General features: G+C 41.3%; 1 protein-coding gene across 2 annotated transcripts in view; it reads right to left on the bottom strand.

Moving 5' to 3' along the window:
- The window catches only part of ptpn4a (protein tyrosine phosphatase non-receptor type 4a), a 62483-nt gene that overhangs the window by 23805 nt on the left and 16095 nt on the right, over positions 1–22583 (bottom strand). For both annotated transcript variants that reach the window (XM_085764638.1, XM_085764637.1), the window contains exons 2-7: positions 14025–14179; positions 6459–6566; positions 5986–6028; positions 5187–5265; positions 4037–4081; positions 3778–3830 (exon numbers count right to left, since the gene is read on the bottom strand). In XM_085764638.1, coding sequence (XP_085620764.1) covers positions 3778–3830; positions 4037–4081; positions 5187–5265; positions 5986–6028; positions 6459–6566; positions 14025–14162 — 466 coding nt within the window. In that variant the 5' untranslated portion in view covers positions 14163–14179. The remainder of the gene's footprint in view (positions 1–3777; positions 3831–4036; positions 4082–5186; positions 5266–5985; positions 6029–6458; positions 6567–14024; positions 14180–22583) is intronic.

Consider the following 22583-nt stretch of genomic DNA (forward strand, 5'->3'; position numbering starts at 1 on the left):
AGCAGATACTCCTGTGAAAATGTCCTACAATTTAGACTGCAGATTATAATGTGCAATTTATTAGCAAAAGGTACATTGTGTTGTCCTTGACCTGAAGATGTCTACAGCTAACAGTTTGTGGCAGAGCTGCTTAAATACATTTCCACTGCATAACAGGCCTGTTGACAATGGAAAACATTTAAAGGGATAGTTCAACATTTTGGCAAATTAGCCCATTGCCATAATGCCTATAGTTTTAGGAGTAGATTCATTACCTTTAATTGTCGGTGCAAACTATTTTTAGAACGGCGGAGCAGAGCCGTGAGCTGCTCAGAGCTACACTACGGAGGCTAATGGACTTTCTTGGTTTCCCTCATCAAACTCATCAAATACACAATCCAACAACTCCAAAACGCTCTGGTGGACAAGTTGTGACCTGCACATTCACCACGCTATGAGATAATAACGGAACGTTACGAGACAGAGTTGTTTTCTAGGCAGATGCACAGACTGCTTGCCAAAAAAACTGCCCCCGACGGGAACGCACATCATCGGTTTTACATGGATTTACCTTGAAAACAACTCTTGTCTCGTAACGTTCCTTTATTATCTCATAGCGTGGTGAATGTGCAGGTCACAACTTGTCCACCAGAGCATTTTGGAGTTGTTGGATTGTGTATTCGATGATTTTGCTGAGGGAAACCAAGAAATCCCATTAGCCTTCGTAGCGTAGCTCTGAGCAGCTCTATCTAAAATAGTTTGCACTGACAATTAAAGGTAACAAACCTACTGCTATGACTATAGGAATTATGGCAATGGGCCAATTTGCCAAAATGTTGAACTATCCCTTTAAACGATGTAGACCAAAGCCACTTTAACTGACAAACATCTTCAGGGTGTGCATGTTGTCTAATTATTAACCCAAACAGAGCCAAACAGCTGGCACACAGATACTTTTTTTTGTCATTATATTTCACTGAACTGCCACTTGATAATCAACCCCCTTTTCTCAACACCTTCTCGAACAGCTCAAACACCTAGCTACACTTCCTGGTATGTTTACACAAGAAGGTGTGGAAACAATGCATCTCCACACTCAAGCTGTAAATTTTCCTCACAGCCTCAGGCAATCCTTTTGTATTAAGACAAGTGAACATCACCACAGCAAGTACTGTATGGACACATATCAAATGTGCACTTAGTATTGAAGCTTATAGAAAATGGCAGCAGATTATAAGCAGAGTGCTTCTCGTGTAGTACAGTAATACCCTGTTATTTTGAATATTATGTTGTGTACAAGTGGGCGCGTGTGTGTACGTGTGTTACTAGATGTTACAAGGCCACATAAGTCTCCAGCATCATACTACGATCCCTCCATTGTGTGTATCTTAAAGAACAGATGTGTGTATCTTTAAGAACAGATCAAATCATAAATGGAAACTATACAGCCGGTCACTTAGGATTACCATTCATGTTTTGGCCACTTTCTTAAAAAGAGTGTACTTCATATAGCAGATGAAGAGAAGCTTTAATATATGACAGTAAAAAAAACAAGATCAAATCGATAAAGCTGTGAGAAGAAATTGATTGCAGATAAAAGGAAGAACCACAAAGAGTGAAACGATACGCCGGTCTCTGGAAGCTTCCAGAGCCCTCAGAGAGAAGGAACACACCGAGCCATTAGCTCAGCAGCAGCTAGCAGTTGAAGCTCAAACGCATCAATTCACTCAAGTAGTCCCTGGACTAACCTACTAGCCAGTAGCCTAAGCATATTGACTAATGAATCGATTCCAGCTCACCCACATATTGATGTGCACACAGCTCCAGGGAGAAATATATGTACAGTCAATAGCTTATGTCTCAGAACACTAGGTTAACGTTGGCTCTATCTTATGCTGCTGTTACTGCTTGAACAATGTTCAATGTTAAGGCCAATGAAGCACAAAGAGCAGCTGACAACTTGATCTTTCTTTTTATATTCATCACTTGATGTGAAATCCATACTCTGCTATAGATTAGCTCAAAGTGGGAGAGGTTAGCTTGAGCTCAGGGTCATTGTAATGATGCTATTGACCAACAAAGCACAAACAAGATGTTCAAGTCTCCATTTGTGATGATGGATTTACATTCGCTGAGGGTAATTTAGTCCAAATCCGAATGTATTATGTGTGTGTATGTGCCTGTGTTGTGTGTGTGGACACTGGACAGAGAACCTGACTGTGTGTTTATTCCCCCCAACATCAATCTCTGTCAGTATAGAATAAATTAATAAATGCGACACAATGCAACTGTATGAAAACCAGCTTGTTTGTTTGGTGATGTAACATCTTTGTAGAAATAAAAAAAACTGCATTAAAACATACTGATATCTACAGCTTTTGAACAAACAAACAAAAGTGCCATTTCTAGATTTAGTTTTTTGTTGTTGTTGTTTTTCTTTTTTTCAAAAATGTGTTCATTACAGAGGATGGGGTTGCTATGGTTTCCAGACAGTGTTTGGTAAATTTTAAACAACAAAACAACAATTTTGGGTCTACTGGGTGGGATTTGTGATGTTTTGAGAATGCAAAGCTTTAGTGTGGGATTTGAAGTGATCTGCGCTGGCACTTTGAGCCGAGCTAACTGAATTAGCAGCATAGCAGCTGCTTCAAGTCGTTTTTTCCAAAAGCAAACATTTATCTTCATAATCTGGGCTGGCACTGAGCGAAGTGACAACACGGACGTAGCTGCAGACTGCGTGTGTAAGCGTGTTTGTGTGTCTGTCTGTGTGTGTGTGTGTGTGTGTGTGTAAGAGCAGTAGTGTCATGATGTTGGTAGACTAGGCCAAATCGCTTCTCTGACCTATATACTGTAGCAGTGCAAATTCCACACAAAATGCGCCAGAGAGGTGGAGGACAGAAAGAAAGAAGGAGGGATGGGGGGAGGGCACGGAAGCCAGTAAAGAGAGGGGAGGAGGGGGCTCATGAGTGGGGGATAAGCAGAATGGGATGAGAAAGACTAAACAGAGATAAAAGAAAGACACAGACAGTGGGCAAAACAGGCTGCCTGGAAACAAAGGGCTGCAGCAAAAGAGAAAGCCCGAGTGAGACACACCAGTGTGTCAGGAGTTATTATTCTGATGACAGAGGGGCCTCGTCAGCTTTTAACCCAAATGCTAAATCACACCAGTAGATGAGACCAGTGTAGAGGCTGCATGCTCGCTGCTGGTCTGTAGGTTGCTAAACTCGGAGGCCAGGAGGTGTTAAAACAGCACAGCAGGAGAACAGCATTGTATTTATTGCCAACTGCATTGATGCGGCAGTAGTTGGGTTTCTATGATTTAAGAGCTATTCTTTGTGTTTCATTTCATCCAGAGCCACTGAGCTTCATCAGCACATCTGAAACGTTCATGTGTTTGTGGTCTCAGCACTAGAGCTCAAATAATCTCACTCATTTGTGTAGCCAATGAGGACAGAAGAAATAAACTGTTACTCAAAACACCCTCTGAACTCTTTGTTCGCCTTGACCCCGGCACCCTTCAATTTGCCTCTATATAACACTCGGCTCGTAGGTTTGAGCCAAGTGTTATTACAAAGAGGAAAAAACCAAAAACAAGCCACAACCTCATCGAATATTTATATCCCTGAAGTTAATAACAAATATCACCACACAGCTTAATTGAATGGTAATGGCTTCAGAGCACTGACTCCGTAGTGACCACAGTCATTATATTTAACAGTGTGTGTAGCTTAAGAGAGGCCTAATGAATTGCCTTTCCATCGTTATGTAGAGTGGGTGTATCCTGGGAGCTGTACTTACATTGAACAGAATAGGACGCCAGCAGTGCAGCTGTGTTGTGTGGACAGGGCAATCTGGAAGCCACAGACACACACACACATAAAACAGACATACAGATGATTCAGCTTTGGATCAATACATTGGACATTATAGTTAAGATTAAACATTTTTGTTCACAGCAGTTGTACAGAAATATAGAAAGAAAAAAAACAGTGGTGTGCTTAATTTCACTAAATGTTTGTACAGCAGCATTTAATACACAGAGGGCCAATGTACTCACCTTCCAGTTAATATATCCTGCTTGATCTGGAGAAAATATTGGTACCTGAGGGAAGACCACACACTGCATTAGGATAAGAGACGAGTGAGACACAGCCTCTGTTTAAATGGAGTATAACATGATCTAAGGACTGATTATAGTGGTGACACCACTAATGGAGGTGCCTGTTGTGTGAAATTAATGGAAAACCTTTAGCGAAGCCATTTTTTTTTTAAATTAGTGATAGAATGAACATGTTTGCCATAACTGACATGAAGCAGTTGCTTTTTATATGACTCCATGGAGAGTCCTTTCATTACAGATATGTGAGAGAATGTGCATACAGCATATCTTGCTTGAACTTGAGGCTGAAAACTCACCTCACTGCTCTTGACTACAGCATTGTTTAACACAGTGCTGCTGACACAGGTAACAGCACAGACATGGTGCGACAAGGCTATCAGGAGAGTTTTTGTTTTGACGTGAATGTTCAATACAGCAGATCAGCGTGTCAGATCCAAGGCTCGCTATTCACTGTAACAAGCTGTATGCAAAGTGTTGATAAGGCCGGGAGAGCGAGGCCGCGGCTCAGAGGCTGTAACAAACACCGAGCAGAGAAGACGATACGGCGCTGTGACACCTCCTCTGTGCACAGCACTTATGTAGAGAGTGTATAGAGCTGTGGGTTGAACTACAGCCTTTATACAAACCCTATCAGATTCTTATTTACTTTAATGAGTCTGTATCAAGACAGAAAACTAAACTCTGGTCCTGGGAGACAGTTTGCAATGTTAAGATCCTAAAGGTCATTTTAAGAGAACTAACCCTGTGAATATTCTCATTTGTCCAGGTCATAGTTATCTCAAGGAAATGCAACTGGACTTGGCCTAGCCTGGTCAAATGCGTACATGAACTGATGAAGCCTCTTGGATGACAGGTGAAACGTCTTCCTAGACAAATAACCAAGACTTTAAGAGAACCAGTTTTTATATTACCTGGCTTACAGAAGAGGAAATATAATTCACTCAATACACTCATTTTGCCTTTTTAAATCTCGTCCTACACTGACCTTAAATAATACAATCGCGATAGATGCCCGTTCTTCTCACCTTACAAATAATATTGAGTGTTTATGTGAGTGATGATCAGTGTGTAACAGTCAATCTCTTACCGTGTGTACTCTTCCTGAAGTTTACTGGGGTCGGTCACAAAGAATTTGACTCTGAAGCTCAAGTTGTGGGGGGACCCTCCTACGACAAGCAATGAGGGTTAGATGGATGAAACACAACTTGGCATGAGTCACTAAATACAAAGTGGAACTGCAATGTAAGCTAATACACTGAACAAGCCAGCTGTATTTGATCTTAGGCTTGAATGCTTGATTTAGAGAACACATGGCTGCTATTGCGCTTAGTGCGCTTTCATCTCTTATTATCCATACACAATTTCTACACAAATCCGAACATGCTACAGGCATTACCGATGTAACTTAAACAAATCCTTTTTAAAAAAAAAAATAAGCCTATATTTATACAAAAAGCATCTGACTCTATTTTTAGTACTGTGTGAAAGACAAAAATCCTGTGGTTACTCCTCAATGAGTCAGTCACTCAGTCAGCAGGAAAACAGAGTTGAAACACAGTTCAATCATTGCTAGAGGAGGATTTGCAGATCTCGTTTGGGCTACTTCTCAGCTCAACATGCTACAAATTCCTTTACTCATTATGAAAAATAAGAGCAGGGTTGAGATGAAGTTTAATCACTGCTAACGGCGGATTGCTAATTTCAAACAACGCTCGTTGTGGATTGGAGATTTTTTGCTTGAGGTTGGAGTGTGGATTACCATCGCTGACGCTACCATACAGCTGGCGAATTTGCGAAATTCAAGCAGTTCAATTTCAGTTCGCTTTGGACTCTTCAGTTTAGTTAAGGGGAGGGGGGGGTGTGTGTGTGTTGTGGATTTCACCTACTTTTTAACTGTTTCCTGATGGGCTTGTTGGGATCGAGCCAGCGCTGTAAAATATTGATTGAGAGACACTTAGAGACACCATAACGCTTCCACATCATGACTACACAGGCTAAATTATTCACCAATAGCCACATACACACACATACACACCTGTCAGAAATGCTCAAACACTGAATGCACAGGAACAAACACACACACCAGCATATATTCACTGTCACATAAATGTAAACTCTAAAGAGTTATTTTCACACTGATGGAATACATCTGACTTTAGGACTCCCATTCACATTCAGAGCATCTGTAGAGTCAGCCGCCTACAAGCTAACACATGGAGCCACACACACGCATGCACGCACCACACCAAGGATTAAAGATGACCTTTGGTAATGCAAGTCAAAGTCAATACGCCCACACGATGAATTATAGCAAAACTTTCAACTTTGACACAAGCTTGAGTGAAAACATCACACTGACTGGTGCATCTGAGGAGTCGTCAGCCAAGTGCAGGCCAAAGTAGTCTCTCTCAGTCAGCTCCAGGTGCTTGAAGACAGCATCCAGCAACACCTGGCCATGATCCGACTTCTGTGGAGAGGGACAGAAAACAGAGAATGGATTCAGAAGTTGTTACCGTGCCAAAGACTCTCCTGGCTCTTCGCTGCTACCCGAGTCTCGTCGGTGAAAAGGTCGCACAGGGGGACTGGCGAGGAGGACACGTGAATGTGCAACGAACAGATGTCCTGCGCCGTGTTATAGTGAAGACTGGAGGAGAACAGTGATGGCTGGAAACTGTCTTTTCCCACAACAGATGTCGAAATTACTGTATTTGAAAATTCACATTGCTCCAGAAACATTTCACTGAGTTCAGATTCATGTGTGAATCGTCTGTGTTAGGTTTTATTTAATATCTTTCCAACCACAGAGGGAGGAACATGTATAAGAAATTAACTTGGTGCGTGCCTGTGGGCTATTGTCATATACAATATTTATCTTCTTTGTCACTTGGTTTGTTGAGTGACTGTGAAACAACTTTGTAACCACTGAGAAAAATTACATACAGTCCTAAAAAAAACCCATAAAAAGATACAAAACCCATTATTCTGCACTGTTCAGCTACTTGCACCTGTGGTTATAAAGCCATCATTTCTGCACTGGGGATACTAAAAGAGAAACCGTCTAAGTTAAAAGTGTGAAAGGCAAAGATAAAGGTGTAAAGAGAAAAAAGCATGTGGGTATAAATTACAGTGTGTTTTACAACTACACACAAATGGAATTACACATGAGCTGGTGAATGTGAATCTTGGTTTGTCTTTTTGTCTTCTTGTCTTCAGGGAGACGTCTAGGGACTTTGCCTTCATTGGAACTGGAAGCATCCGACCACAACATGTTACGTTCATGAACGGAAAGCCCAACTTTAACAATACAAACTGCACTTCGTTCATATATGGAATTTGTGGAGGAGGGAAGGGGGGATTCATTCAATATTAACTTCCTCTACCCAAATGGAAACGGCTCAGTAAAAACACTCGTCATGTGTCTTTTGATGACATAGAAAGAGAGTCAGAGGTTTCATACTGAGGAAAAAGCAGCTGAGAATAACCGAGGCAGTCTGGTAAAAGAGTAAAAGACTGAATCAATCTGTCTGTGGTCAAGCTTGCATAACAGGGAGACATGGAAAGAGGAACTCTTGACTTCAAGACTGAAACAGTCATTAATTTCAAGTAAATCAATGACCATGAGCTTTAACATGGTTTAACTTCTGCTTTCCAAAGTCTCACTGCAAAGGTTAAGATGGGAAGTGCTCAGCTACGCTACATCGGCAATTATGGTTTATGTCATACTAATAATTTGCTATCAAATATCAAATATCCACTTTTAAAATCGCATTACTGCTGTTCTATTTACTTGTTTTTCCCAATTTCACGATCACTTTTGGTTACATTTCACTCACAAACATCTGAGATACCTACAATTACACCCGACAATTAAAAGCAAGGGGCCTTCGAATATGGAACTAGGGAACCAGTTGTACCTTATCAGTGGAGGAGGTGAATACATTGTTTAAAATGGTAGGGTCAGAAAATACTTAATAAAGAGCCACAGGGCAGGGAGGGGTTGGGGTGAAAGGAGATTTAAAAAACAAACCAACAAATCATTTAATAAACAGCTCATAATATCACATTGAGTCATGAGAGAGATAAACTGTTGGACCACAAGTGGCTACAACTTGGAGAGAGAGGGGAGGAAGAGGAGGAAGAGGAGGAGGAGGAGGGACAGACGACTCCATCAGAGAGCAGTTAGACTGACACACACACACAGCTACTGCTGTCGTCCAACTCTCCCCTCCCCTTGTTGTGACACACTTTTAGAGTCCAGCATGTGTGTGCATGTGTGAGTGCATGCGTGTGCGTGACAAATGGAATGATACTTGACAGTTGACATGTTGACATAGCAACAGCCCTCTAAGGATCACCAGCAGCCTTTTAGTGCTGTGTTGTGTGTCTGTGTGTGCTCTCCCAATCTACAACTGTCAAAGCTTTGCTAGGTGAGTCAACTCTGAGTCAACGACTGTGTTACTATCATGTCCAGATGATTGAGAAAAAGAACCAGTTAAACATTTATCTCAATGTGAACATATCATTTTATATTACCGGTCATAAAAACAGACCTTTAGAAACAGATCATGTTCAACTTTCAAATGAACCAGGACATTTGACTGACCTGGGATCTGTCGTCTACTGTTGTTGAGAATTATGAGTTTGCTTTAAAAAGAAAAAGAAAAACAGCAAATGTGATGTGACTAACAAAAAAAAAAAAAAACACATGCTAGACGTGAGGCTTTACCATGTAAGGGTATGCTGATGCTCACGTGTCTGTCATGAGAGACTTTGTGCGAGTTTGTGTGTGTTCGTATGTGTATGTGTGTGTCCACTACTTCCCCTGTGTATGGAGCTGCTTTTCAAGTTGGATGTGTGCGCCCTCTGTGTGCTCCTTATAGTGCGCTCCCAGGAAACCCACTGCCACCCTGTGTGTGTGTGTGTGTGTATGTGTGCTGGTCCAAGCCTCTTCTGGTATTCTAAAAGCATGCAAGCCAAATGTGTGATCGTGCTAACAAACAGCTATACACTGTTAAAACCGAGCAGGTTCCCCAAACACATACAATTTCACACGTTCTTCCCCTGTACTTTTACACAACGAACAACCAGCAGCAACAACTCCATAGTGCGGACAGCGCAGGGACGCAGTGATAGAAAGATTCATAAAGAGGAAAGTAAAAGCGAGCAAGCGGAGACTAAAGCAAAAGGAAGACAGAGAGTCATAGAGACAGGGGGGAAAAGAGAAAAGGAGTGATTGACGACACACTGAGTGTGCGTGCATGTGCATGTGCATGTGCATGTGTGTGTGTGGGTAAGACAAATGCTCTTTGTGCAGTCCACCAGCACCATTGGCTGTAATAGTGTCTGTGTGCATGAGAGTGAGGACAGAGGAGGAAGACTTGGTGACAGAGAGCAATCACAGCACCAGAGACTGTGAGAGACTATGAGAGCGAGATCTGATAAGTTGTTTTTTTCTTTCCCCTTGGGTTTATCTACAGCGTGAGAGGGGAGAGGAACCCAGACATCAATAACAGCAGGCAGAGGTGAAAGCCAAAGTTGCACTTGAGGGAAAGCCCCGATGTGTTTTTAATGGCAGGTAAACAATAAAAAAAAAAGCAAAATGTGACACATTTATTTTCCTCTGCTTGCTGTGGTTTGTATGTGTGTATGTGTGTGTGTGAGTATGTCTGTGTGTATGTGCGTGTGTTAAAGAATGATGGAAATTCAGGGATGCATGGGGAAGCTTGTCCAGACAGGAAGAGAACTACAGGCAGGAGAAGTTCATTCACATCAACCTCTGTCACACTCAGCGAGTCTATATTTCTGCTATGTTGTTGCTAGGCTTAGTTTAAACCATATCCTCTTATGGCTATCCACTGTAAAAGTGTCAAACATGGGTCCTATAAGTAGGGACTGGTGCTGGACCAGTTTAGCATAACAAAATGAAATGGAAATTCAGAACATAACACATTAAGTAACTTAAGAGGTATATGTGTACAAGCTCCGTCAGACTCCCTCACAGCTCCCTGTTTCTGGATGGAGGAGCTAAATGAGCAAAATTGCTCCCACAGCCACGCCCATCCCACAACATAAATATCTTGTGCAATTCTTCACATTTTTCAGTCTAACACATAATTAACATGAAGTAATTTCACAGAGGAGCTGTAGTCTGATCATTTGGCTCACTCAGTGACAGAGATGGCACGTCAGTTGTTGGGGCACATGTCATTAGGAGATGATGGATCACTGAGCATCTAAAAGGGGAAACTAATAGAGTAGGAAACATTATGCAGCAAGATTGTGTAGAGAAATATGTAGACCCATCTTAACCCTGCTTGTAGTAATGATTCAGGACAATCTATACTGAAAAACTGTCATTGTTTGTTCATTGTGCATTTGCTCTTTAATAGGACTGTGTATAAACCTCATTCCTTCTTGACGTAAGGTTTGATGAAATAGTTCAAAATGTCACTACTTTTTGTACTTTAATGATCAGTAATGCTTGGACTTTTAATGTGTGAGAACTCTGGATTATTTAGAAACATTTATTGAGGCAAAGTTAAAGGTAGAGTCTAGAGTTTTGTTCGTTGCAGCTTGTAAACAAAACATTCAAACTGGGCCCCTCCTCTCCGGCCCAACTCTGTAGCCTCCTGCCCCTGACAGCAGCAGTTGTCAGGAAGAAAGGAAATACAGTCTGAGTGAAGCGCTGGAGCTGTGGGCCGATAGCCGTCCGTCACCAACAACGGGAGCCTCCCGTGTTATGTTGTAACGAGCAGGAGGGCCGTGGTGATGAGCTGGGAAGAGGGTGTTAACCGTTAACCGTTATCGCTATCCGAAGTTAGCACCGAGCTAACTCACCATTTCATTTGTATAAGTCTAGCGTTTATTTGGGGGCAAAAAAAATCCAGACTCAACCTTTAAAACAGTGGTGGTTTTTTGGGGTTTTTTTTGATTGTCATACAAGTCATGCCTCATAAAAACAGCTGTGTCAGCCGCCTTTTTTTTTTACACTGGTTACAACTTATTAACCAATTTAGAGCTTAATCAAATAACATCTTAATAAAATTAAACCTTCCCCTCCGGCATGTCCTGCTACTTCTTGTACTTTTTGTGAATAACCGTTATGACAGTGTGTACGAAAATCACTGTCCCTGTCTATTGATAAAATAAAAAAAGAACCTCCAGTCCATTCACCTGCTGAGTGTAGAAGGAAACATCCTCACAAACTCGTCACACAGACATAAAGCAATTTGGTCATGTTAGGATAAGATTACAGTTTCAGTTACTAATTAAATTGATGCAGACTTGAAGCATGACCCTCAGACACATTTTCCGTTGCGGTAGAAGAAATGTTAAATTAGTTGGCACAAAATGCAGAAATGTATAATCATGAACAAAAGACATTAAGGGGTCAGAGTTTCAGTTACTAGAAAAACCATAATTATACAGAAAATATGTGACGCTCTCAGTATCATCAAATCATTTCTTACACGTTCTTTCCATTTATACTTCATTCAAAAGGCGGGATTATTTCTCCTTTGCTCCGTACAGCTCTAACTTTCTCATTATTAATAGCTACTTGATTCCCAAATCTCTCATGCAGATATCTGGAAGTCAATGTGGTGTGGTTACTATGGTTACTGCTTCATTTGTCAATTCATTCTGAACAGATCCAGCTTCTGACCCTGCTTTTGTACCGGTGGAGCGGTGGGTCAGTGGTGGGTTGGTCTTTTTTTAATTTCTTGTCATCTATCAGGCTTTAGAGCCACATCAGATACTGATTTATACTGGTATCATTTCAAATCGCTGCCAAAGACTTCCATCTATAGGATCGTCAATACGAGCCCTCGTGTGCGCCCACCCTGCAGTTCCCATGTCAATAAGCAACTGCTTCTGGATTTTCACTCTCAAAAAAAAAAAAAAAAAAAAAAAATCAAGACCAGTCGGCCAGGGAGAAGATCAATAGAAGTATTGTTGGTCTTAGGATGGCTTGTCTTTCCAGGAAGTTACTGCTGCTGCAGGGGTCTGATCAATGACACTGTCAAAGAGACTGACAGAGACCGAGTCATTCATTCAGCAGAGAGGGGGTGGGGTGGGGGTGGGGGGCGGGTGTCTGGAGCAGGAAGCAGAGAGGGAGAGAGGGAGATCTGCAGGGAGGAATGTAAAGAAAGAAAATGGAGGGGAGAGTTTTTATAGAAAAAGGCTGTGATAGAGATCCACAATCACAGCGAAAAGGAGAATCCTGATTATCTTATGACTCTGCTTCATAGATGTTCAAGAACAATTATTTCAGTGCTTTGACCAAATAAATCACAAAACCAAACTGGTTCCAGCAAACCGCCTTTATCATGTCAAATATCTCATTTTACAGTTTCAACAAATGTCTGAAAACCATGGCCACATTTCAGGAGATATTGAATGTGAATATTTTAACTTTATTGGCCATTTGTTTTAATCAATACGAATCTGAATATGTAGTATCAAAACTAAAATTCTTACAAAAGTTCTTCAAGCATACAGTTCACATGAACATTTATATCTGTAGTACTTTTGGTGGGAACCACAGAAAGAGCAGAACAGAGAAGAGTGGCAGGAAGTGAAAGACTTGAAAAAGAAATGAGTGTGAGAGAGTACCTGAAAAGTCAAACACGGCTTTTTCTCTAATCACCTGCTTCTCTCTTACGACTGAAATACAATTACTCTTCAAAAAAAAAAGAAGAACATTTTAACGTCTTCATAATGTGCACATTATTGTTTGTGCATTTCTGTGAACGCACATAAAAATGCAGGTGCTCACACACACATACAGGATGTGATGTGTCAGAGGGGATGTTGTTAGAGGATTTGTATTTTCTGACTCACAAAGGGAATTTCCCGCTTTGTGCTGTCGCAACTCTTATCAAGCGCCCGGAGACATGAAGACAGATGAAAGGAGAGAGAGGAAAGGAAGTGTGCTATCACATCAAGTGACAATTTAACGCAGGTCACATGCAACGTTGTGACCTGCATTGGGCACAAAATAAAGCAAATGAGAGACAACCGCGCGTACATCTGCCTTCTGCCTCCCCGAGTTGTGACTGCGTGTGAATGAATCCTTAAGCCGCGTGACCTGCCGCTGTGGAAGTGGAAGCTCAGTGGGGTGAATCTGTAGCCGGTCTGAGAGAAGACATTTGAATTTCATGCTATCACCACGAGAAGGAAATATAGTGTGGGTTGGTTTTTAAATGTCTGCAAACATGTAGAGACAGACAGTGGCTTTTTCCCCACCAACTCCTAAGTTAATTTGAGGTGGGCTTGAGGGGAAATTTACAGTAAATGGGGGTTGTTTGGGTAGGGAGAGAGAGAGAGAGAGGGAGGAAGGGGCGTAATGTTAGTACTTTAACTTCCTGTTTTTCTTTATTGAGGTTTTGCTTGGGTTAATGTATGGTTATCTAAGGCCTCACTGCTCATCTCATGGACTGATGAACATCCGGATGTACATTTGTTTGAATTAAAAAAAAAAAAAACATAAAAATGTAATTAAATGTATGGGTTTTCAACAGCTGGGTTCAAATGAATCAATGGTTTTACTGACTCACCCATAAAAGGACAGAGTGTTTGTGTTCACAGTGTCAATAGTTCTTTCTGAACTTTGCATTTTGGCACCCCATTAAAGTGTGCCAAACAGCTACTCTTGCTGCAGTGAACCAATAGATTGTCTGTCAGTCTATCGTTTGATCACTTTAATACTGAACACAGCTTTTAAGTGTCATGATTCCTCAAGCAGGTTTTGCCATAACAAGGGGCATCTTATAAAGTTTATTTCCAATGTACACTGGAGGTAATGCCATCAAGTATGTGTACCAGGTCTCTGTGTCCCGATTTTGGATTTTTACCATTTTATCCCCACCCCTCCCATTTAAACAGGATGTACACTGAGAGACGTGGATGGTGGAGCGGTACTCACGCTGACTTTGAAGGCCTGGACAGTGTTGTCCAGCAGCAGTACGTTGCACACAACCTGTGTGTGCTGCCTGTCTCGCTCCAGCTCCGTCGCCCGGACATTGTAGGATCTGCCAGCAGGCAAGCGGAAGCGCGCGCTCATCACGCTCCTACCAGGGTCTGTGACAAAGACACAACACAGGAGGAGAAGCCAGTGAGAAAAGCAAAAGGTGAAGCTGAAAAAAGAAAATCATCATTAGTTTGATGTGACATCTGGCAACATTTTCTTATCACCTGTAAAGTTTACATGCTGCATCCGTATTTGCAAACGTTACACCCATACATACTTTAAATGTGTGTCCTACATCTTTTAGATTGTGTTTTGATTTTTATTTAAATGGCACTGTGGTTGGAGAGAAACACAATTTCAATCCTCTGTACATCATTGTAGATCGTATATCATGTAGAACAGTATTGACAAATTAAGCTGACTTTGACTATATAACCTATAGGACACCAAAACCCCCTTTCTGTTTACCAAGAACACAGTTAGTCAATGATGTGCTTTTCTCTCAACTGTGTTAGTGAAGGCAGCCACACAGCAAGGCAAGTCTGCACAAGCACAGTGAAGACGCAAAGAGCGACTGCTTCATAAGAAAAGAATGTCAATGAGAAGGCAAGTAGCAGATTCCCGACCAGGGGATGTGCAGCCTATACAGCAGCCCAGCACTAAATCACTCACAAGGTGCTATAAAATGAGGAAAAGGTCACTTAGCAAAAGAGCTTCACATGTTTGCCACTCTATTCTTCAGTGGGAGGGAATCTTGTGCAACCAACAACCTGATACTTTTCGTTACATCTACCTACAATCACTGTAATCATCACTATTTTTTCTAAACTAATATTAAAATTAGTATTTTTAACTGTGTCATTTCATCACAAATGTGCCTGGCTGGGGAAGTCTCATGATTGGCTGGTGAATGTGCAGCGCAAAAACAGTGTCCGCTGGTGCCATGTCTGTCGATCAGTGGGAATAAATAACAATAATTCAATTATTTCCTTTTAGAGCAAACCAAAGCCCCTCATAACTGAAGTCATGTCTGACTGCTTTCCTTTGTCTCCCTACATGGCACACCAAATGAATAACGGCACACACACATGCATAAAAATGCATATAAGTACATACACACTGCTATTCAATCTGTTAGACCATGTGTTTGCACTGAGAGTTTCAAAGTCAGTTCAGCTTGTCTTGTCTGTGTAGCCGAAGCAGTATTTCCTTTTTTTTAAAAATATATATATTTTCTTAGGCAACATACGGTATGCCAATGCTGAGGGTTTTGTTTTGTGCACATCCTGTCCGCCTCCTGCTTTTAAAAATTTTTTTTATTCTTAGGTGATCTACCATGACAGAAGACATAATAACTCCACAAGGGTCATGACCCCGTCATCAAGAGCTGCTGTATTTGTAGCGATGGCTCTGTGTGAGCACATTTGTGCGTATATTGTATATATGGAGGGCTCCCTGCGTGTCTGAGCGACTTGTCACTATATATCAGCGCAAACGCTATGACCATGGGCAGATGGCGTGCACACTGTGCAAAGAATCTATTGGTGAGGCCACCTACAGCAGCCACAACAGTCCTGTCACCTCCAGCCATTCATGCTACTCTCAAACATATGTGATTATTATAAAAGTGGTTTCACTCTTCATTGTGGAAAATGTACTACACACGGCATCTTAAACATGTCATTTTCACTCAACACAGTACGAAGAGGGAATCTGCTCACAGAGTACACAGACTGTCATCATTGTAAAAGAGCAATATTGCTGACATAAGTGCATCTTTTAGAATGTATCTGTAGGATCAACGCTCATTAACATTACGACATGTGATACATCTGCTAATTTTTTTATCTGCAATACAATCACCTCCAAGTAACTACATCATTTATCAGCAAGTGTATCGTGAAAAAGCTCGGTTAATAGTCTGTTGACCACTGCAGAAATACGTATGAATAACAATTTAAAAATGGCTTGGATAAAGGACATTTTAAACCTGACACAACCAGCAAACCAGGGGACCTGAGCAAAGCCTTCACCTGGACTTAACTCCAGATGTTGGAGCTTTGGTCAAATAAAATAAATAAAAGAGCTAGCCTACTTTAAAAAAAGTCTTATGAAGTCAGATGTGGATAACACGCTACAGGGTGCTCAAGTCCACACTCAGTTTTTGGTGTAGTTCTCGCATGCAAGTTATGAATTGACAATGACTCCAATCAATTAGAGTGCACCATACAGATGGCTTTTCATTTCATGTCAACTACTATTACAGAGATGTGCTACAAGTTTGTGCATGATATGGCCAAACTCCAACTGCCAGTTCTATTAGTGCATACTTTGAATTGTGCTTTCCAGGTTAATTATTTACAGAGTTGAATTCTGAAGGAGGCAGGCCATTAAAACAGCAAAATAAAATGACAAAAATGACTGAAAAAAATAAATGAATTAATAACATGCCAAAAAATACAAACAATGTTGATGGACTGGCTATGGATTACCAATACATGTGTCCAACTGCCCAATCCACTTCATTTTAGCAAAAGTCACTGGGAAATAGATAGGGAAATCTAATTCACTAATTAACATGTTATGCAGTTTGAAAACATAAATGTGTGGTCATCACTGTGAGGTTACATTGCAACCAGCAGAGACTCCACAAAGTCACTCCTAAACCAAGCTAACCATCTCCTGGCTTGAGCCTCTTGCTTCACATCTGATATGAAAGAGGTAAGAAACTCTCTAACATTTGACAATATTAAGAAAATTCCAAAACTATTGATTTTAAAAACAGTTTGACATATCTGCAGTGACTTGTTCAATGTTTTGTTGTTGTTTTTTTGCTTCTCACTGCAGCTGCCGGGAAAAGGCATGTCTGAGATCTTCTGAAAAGGCTTTTTAATAAACAGAGTTTCTCTTGTTCCTCTGACATCTGAATGACACCACATTTCACGTCTATGGCACAGCTAATACTGTCAGAAAATGAATAACATACACATTTCACCGACCACATCTCTTATCAGTGCTAGCACATGATAAATGGGACACCACTGCTGTACCACACTGAGAGAAATATTAGCACCTACAACATATTTTTTATAGAGTACTTTGGGTTAGATTTTAGCTTGTGAAAAACAGTGACAGTATAATGTCTTCTGTGACAAGAAAAATCCACACTGATGATGTCACCAGGGCGACTGCATTTTAGAGTTTGAAGAATTACTGGAATTAATGGGAAGTTTGCATAATTTATTTGTGTTAGAGAAATGTTAACCCACTTCAAGTGAAATTAAAACTGCCACCTCCGACTAACGTCAGTCGGAATACTCATGATACTGGTTCGAAAATATAGAGTTAACCTTCACAGGAAAATAGCAGAGGCGTTCCCTCACACTGCATATTTTAAAAATGTGGCCAATTGTTTATGTTGTCATTTCGTGACTAATGATATCCATCAGTGTCTGTGTGATTCAGCTCAGCAGATGACACTGCTTGCCACCTCTACGTACAATTTCCTGTGTGTAACAAACTGGTGAGGGTAGAGTTTGTAAGAAGTGGGCGTTTACCGGTGAGGGAGGTGCTCGAACGCAGACAGACACGCAATTGAGTGCCGGGCCCTTTGGCTGACAGTTAACAGGTGATATCCAACGGGGGCGTAAAAGCTGGTCATACTGTAGCGTGTGATGGGATGGTGAAATTAACAGGGGGGAAAAAAACAAAAAAACAACGCACATCCATAAGTGCAGGCGCACGGTCGCAGTAATGCATGCGAGCGCACAACCGCACAGTGCAAATGTGTGCAGCGACGCGTGCACGCCGATGCCAGCCTGGGAAACGGAGCGGATGGACCAGCGAGATGAGCAGAGAGGTATGCGGGGAGGAAGCCATGCAGAAGGAAGGAGGGACTGAGGGACGCCCTCCTATCGCTGGCTCAGACTGAGAGCGAGATGTGGATCGCACAGATGATGAGCCCCGACACACAGACGCTCTCCGCAGGCTGCATCGCCTTCCCCTGTCCTAACATTTATATCTGCCATCCAGCTGAAGACACTCTAAAGACCACAGAGGAGCACAGCACCGATCATCTCTGTAGTAAACAACCATTCACACGCAGTGGAACTGAATTTACGCACCTCACTTTGTACTTGTTTTTCACATTTTCATATACATTCTTTTTTGTTGTACTTTACAGATTCTAATCATTCCGGTTCTTTTTCTACTGCATTCTATGTTGTTCCATTGTACCATTTTTTTTATTATTCTTTTGCTTTCTACTCTCATTGTTCTATAATTTTCTGCTCTGCTGTGTTCTTTTCAGTTTTGCTCTGCTGAGCTGGACAGGACGGCCACACTCCCCTGAGAGAACCCTCCGGAACTCCGGAAGCACGCTACCATTATTGCTTCCTGCAGTCAGCAGAGCTTACAAACAGGCAGGAGCGTGTGTGTGTGTGTGTGTGTGTGTGTGTGTGTGTGTGTGTGTGTGTATGAGGGCTCTTGACCCAAAAGCTTCCCTCACTGGTGGGCTCCTCTGGCTCTCGCAGCTTATTGCAAACACAGACGGTCCTGCAGCCTTCCTGTCTGCGCGCTGGGATACACGCCCTTCTTATAAACACACCTACTGCAACGCATAAACATGCACAACACGCACTCGCACACACATGCACGAGTGGTGAGAAAAAAGTAATCTTGCATCAATACACACAACACACAAAAAGAGAAGTACAACAATACAACTTACTCCCAACTACTGACCAATGATTCTCCTCACATCTCTCATTTGCACTTCGAAAATAAAAGTCTTCAAAGGAAGAGTTGAACAATAGACACCACAGCCATCCCCAGTTCAAATACGGGCCTACTACTGAACTTTATTTGCCCCAGTCTTTTCTATTTATACACGTCATTTCTTCAAAAGAAACTCCAAAGACGTTGTGGCGTGTATATAGATTTTTTTCTGTCCCTTTGTGTTCCTTTAGAACAATTGAAATAATAGGCGAGCATTTAGGAATCCCAAAGGAACTGTACATCACTGCTCCAGTGTTTCATAAAGCGTAAACTAGGCCACAGACAAACAGGTGGTCAATTACAGATGTGTGCCACTATGTGTGTGCGTGTGTGTGAAAGAGAAAGCGAGAGAGAGAGAGAGATTGCAGATAGCTTGCAAATGCTGTGAGCTTTCATAATAAATGACTGGAAGAAAACTACTTAAAATCCCTCATAGATCTTTTTTCTCATTCAGTGTACGATGTTTAAATAGCAACGGAGGAATGAAACATGCACTCTAAATGGAGGGCTCCGTGATGACACACGTCTAAAACCTGCTGTGACCCAGTGTGATGCTGTAGTTGGCCTCATAAAGGAAGAGGTATACTTGGTATTACGCTTTACAAGTCCAAGGTCTGCTCTCAGCCTCAAAGAAAAAAAAGAAAAAAAGACTTCCTGTTCCGAGTATTTCTTTCCATTGTGCCCCCACAGCAAACTCATCTATCCTGTATCAGTCTCTGAACACCTACAACCCTCCGTGATTCACCTTTACCAACCCCCTCCTTCCCAGTCAGCATCACAGTTCTCCTCCTTTTTCTCTCCATCCACCCTTCACCCTCCAGTGCCCATGTCCAAACCACCCACATGATCTCTTTACTTCCACTTACTTTATGTAGGGCAACAACAATGGCAGACAGAGTTGTTTAGCATGTGTGTGTGCACATGTGTGTGTGTGAAACTAACTGATGGATTTAAACAAAGCATTTAACATGTGTCTCTGTGGGGGAGGTGAGGTGCCAGGGAAGTTGTAGCTTTAGGAATGTGGGCAGTGACTGACCTTTGACCTCCTTTACGGGTAGCCATATGTGGCCCTGGCTAATGGTAAAGTCATATAGTGCTGCGTGTAATCTGACTGCTACAGTATATTCTCCTTTAACAGGCCCAATCAGTGATTTCCAAGAAATGTGTCATCCTTCAGAGTAGAAAGACTCTCATCTTTTGTCACACAATTATCCCTTTAAAATTTGATTTTGGTTCAAACTGTTGTAAACATTTAACTAGACTAAGCACTGCTAATATAGTTAGTTGCCTTGAGAGTAAATACAGATTTTTTATTTTTTTTTCAAAAGCTAAAAACAAACAATAATTTATTGATGGTTATGCATGAAAAAAGAAAAATACAACCTGAAGCATTAGGACTCTGCAGCAGGACAACCTGCAGTTCACGTATCAACACATGAGCCAAAAGATGAGAGACAACCGAGTCAGAGCCTCACAGTGTGTTTGTACGAGTTAAGACTCTCTAACACAGTGCATTCATTTTGTTATCATTCATGCAAATATATGCCTCGGTAAGCCACTGTAAGTATTTATCTAAAAAAGAAACATTAGCATTAGTTATTACCATAAATGTTTTCTGTAATCATTCATGACATACTTCCTGGGTAAAATCTGACCTGCAGTTATTATTATAACGCATGTTGTGTGTCCACTTCCAATAAACTAAAACGGAGCAAATGCACAATCATTAGGCTACATGAGGCAAATGTGCTGTGTGCATGCATGTGTTCGCCCAACCTAGACTGAATTCATCAGCTTTCAGTTATACAGACCCTCAAACATGCATCCTGCAGTAAGCCCACTAAAAAGCCAGCCCCACATCAAACTCCTTAACTCCAATGTTTAATGTTAAATATAGCGAAATATGCAATGCCAAAAAAAAGTACGCTGTCCCAAGCTATGGGCCCAGGAACTCCTGTAATATTGTGTATTTGCCAACTGGACTTTTGTTTCATCTATATTTTATTCTTATTTAGCATTGTGAAAGCAGACATGCATGATGAGGCTGGCAGCAGGTGCAATTCTTATCAAATTGCACACTTTTATGCTACAGCACACAGACCTTATATAGAAATAGAATGTCATGAGCTCCTTTGGAGAGGAGGAAACTTAGTACCTTTTCCTAATTTATACAACTTGGTTTAATGCACCTCATCTGTTTATTCATTCTGTCTACATGGAGAAAAACACAAAAAGCAGTAACTTTCCCCACTGTATCATCAGACAACACAGAAGGAGCTACAGGCTTGAACAGCAACCCACAACATCTTTCTAGTTAGCGTCTGTAGGACCTGAAGTAACTGGATCGGAAGGAAGTTGCTCTGTGCAGTCACAGGCAGCTGCTTTCACAGAGCAGCAAAAAAAAATTGATTTCTGGTAATAGCATAACATTAGCCACTGACCAAGGTCACTAGTAGGCAGATCAATTATTAATTATTGAGAACAATTTAATTTTGATTGTTTCTCTTTAACCAGCACAAGCTTCTCTCGCTGTTGTGACACCAGTAACATCACAACTCAGTGAGTGACACACAGAGAGAAAAAAATATTTCACCCATTTGTTTTGATAGGGTTAGGGGGTCAATGTTGATATTCAGCCAGCCAAAAATAATTCAGTCTTTGAGAAACACTTGTTTGTAACTGTTTATGGTAAAAAAAAATAAACATATATATATTTTTTTTAAAAATGACACATTTGTTCTGCTTTGCAGTAAATGTGTAAAATGAAAGTTACACAATTTAATGCACTAATGGTAGAAATCAAGTGACTGGACCGATCAGGTCAATGTTAGAGGTAGAGGCAATATGAAAACGTATCACTATGCTATTTCAGAGATTTTAACTTTTTTTTATCATGTTTTAAAAAAAAGAAGAAGAAAAATGTTAAGTCAGATATCAAGGTAAACACAAGGTTTGTCTATGGCTTCTTATCCTAAAATATTAAATCTACCCATTTGATTACCGTAATATCATCAGTGCACTCCTGCTTCTTTATAGTGCACTTCTGACTGCAGACAAAGCACAGGAGGAGCTAATGTCATTACCTGTGGCTCTGGCCCTGCAATTACTGCAGTGCAATGCACAATTATGTTATTACTTACACCTGTGTATCCCTAGGAAAAATGTCTGCTGCTGTGTTAAAAGTCACAACCAGTCACCAGAGATGCAAGAGAACTGCCCCAGTATAAATAGTAAAGCTGACAATCTTGACCAAATCCACCCAGTGCCAACGAGTGTCTGAGCAACGTGAGAGAAACCCTGCTGGAGGTTGGGTTTTTTTTTCCTCTCTCCGTTCTCGCTTTTCCCTCTTCTCCTCCTCCTGTCTTTAATTGTCAGTATGGCCTGTGAGTCCATTATGCAAATTACAGTCATCAGTGCCAAGGAGCAGCCATTTACTCTCTCAAATACACACAAACAAACACAGAGCCATTTATAAAAGCCAACACCTGTCACTGAGATTCCTGCTGAATCAAAGATAGGCCTTTGCAGCAGTCTCTCTTTTCTTTGCTCATTCTATACCATGTCCTCGAGATGTATCGCGCCTATACCATCATAATGTCCTCATTATAAAATCATTCAATCAACAGTCCTGCTTCCTGCTCTCACCCCAATACCCTCAATGTTATACTACCAACTACAACCTAATGCGCTATGCTTTACAGAACTGTTCTCTCTTTTTTCCTTCCCTTCACTCCCGTT

Source organism: Trachurus japonicus, chromosome 21 (assembly GCF_045865225.1).
Source record: "Trachurus japonicus isolate A0001 chromosome 21, Traja_1.0".
Classification (NCBI taxonomy): Eukaryota; Metazoa; Chordata; class Actinopteri; order Carangiformes; family Carangidae; genus Trachurus; species Trachurus japonicus.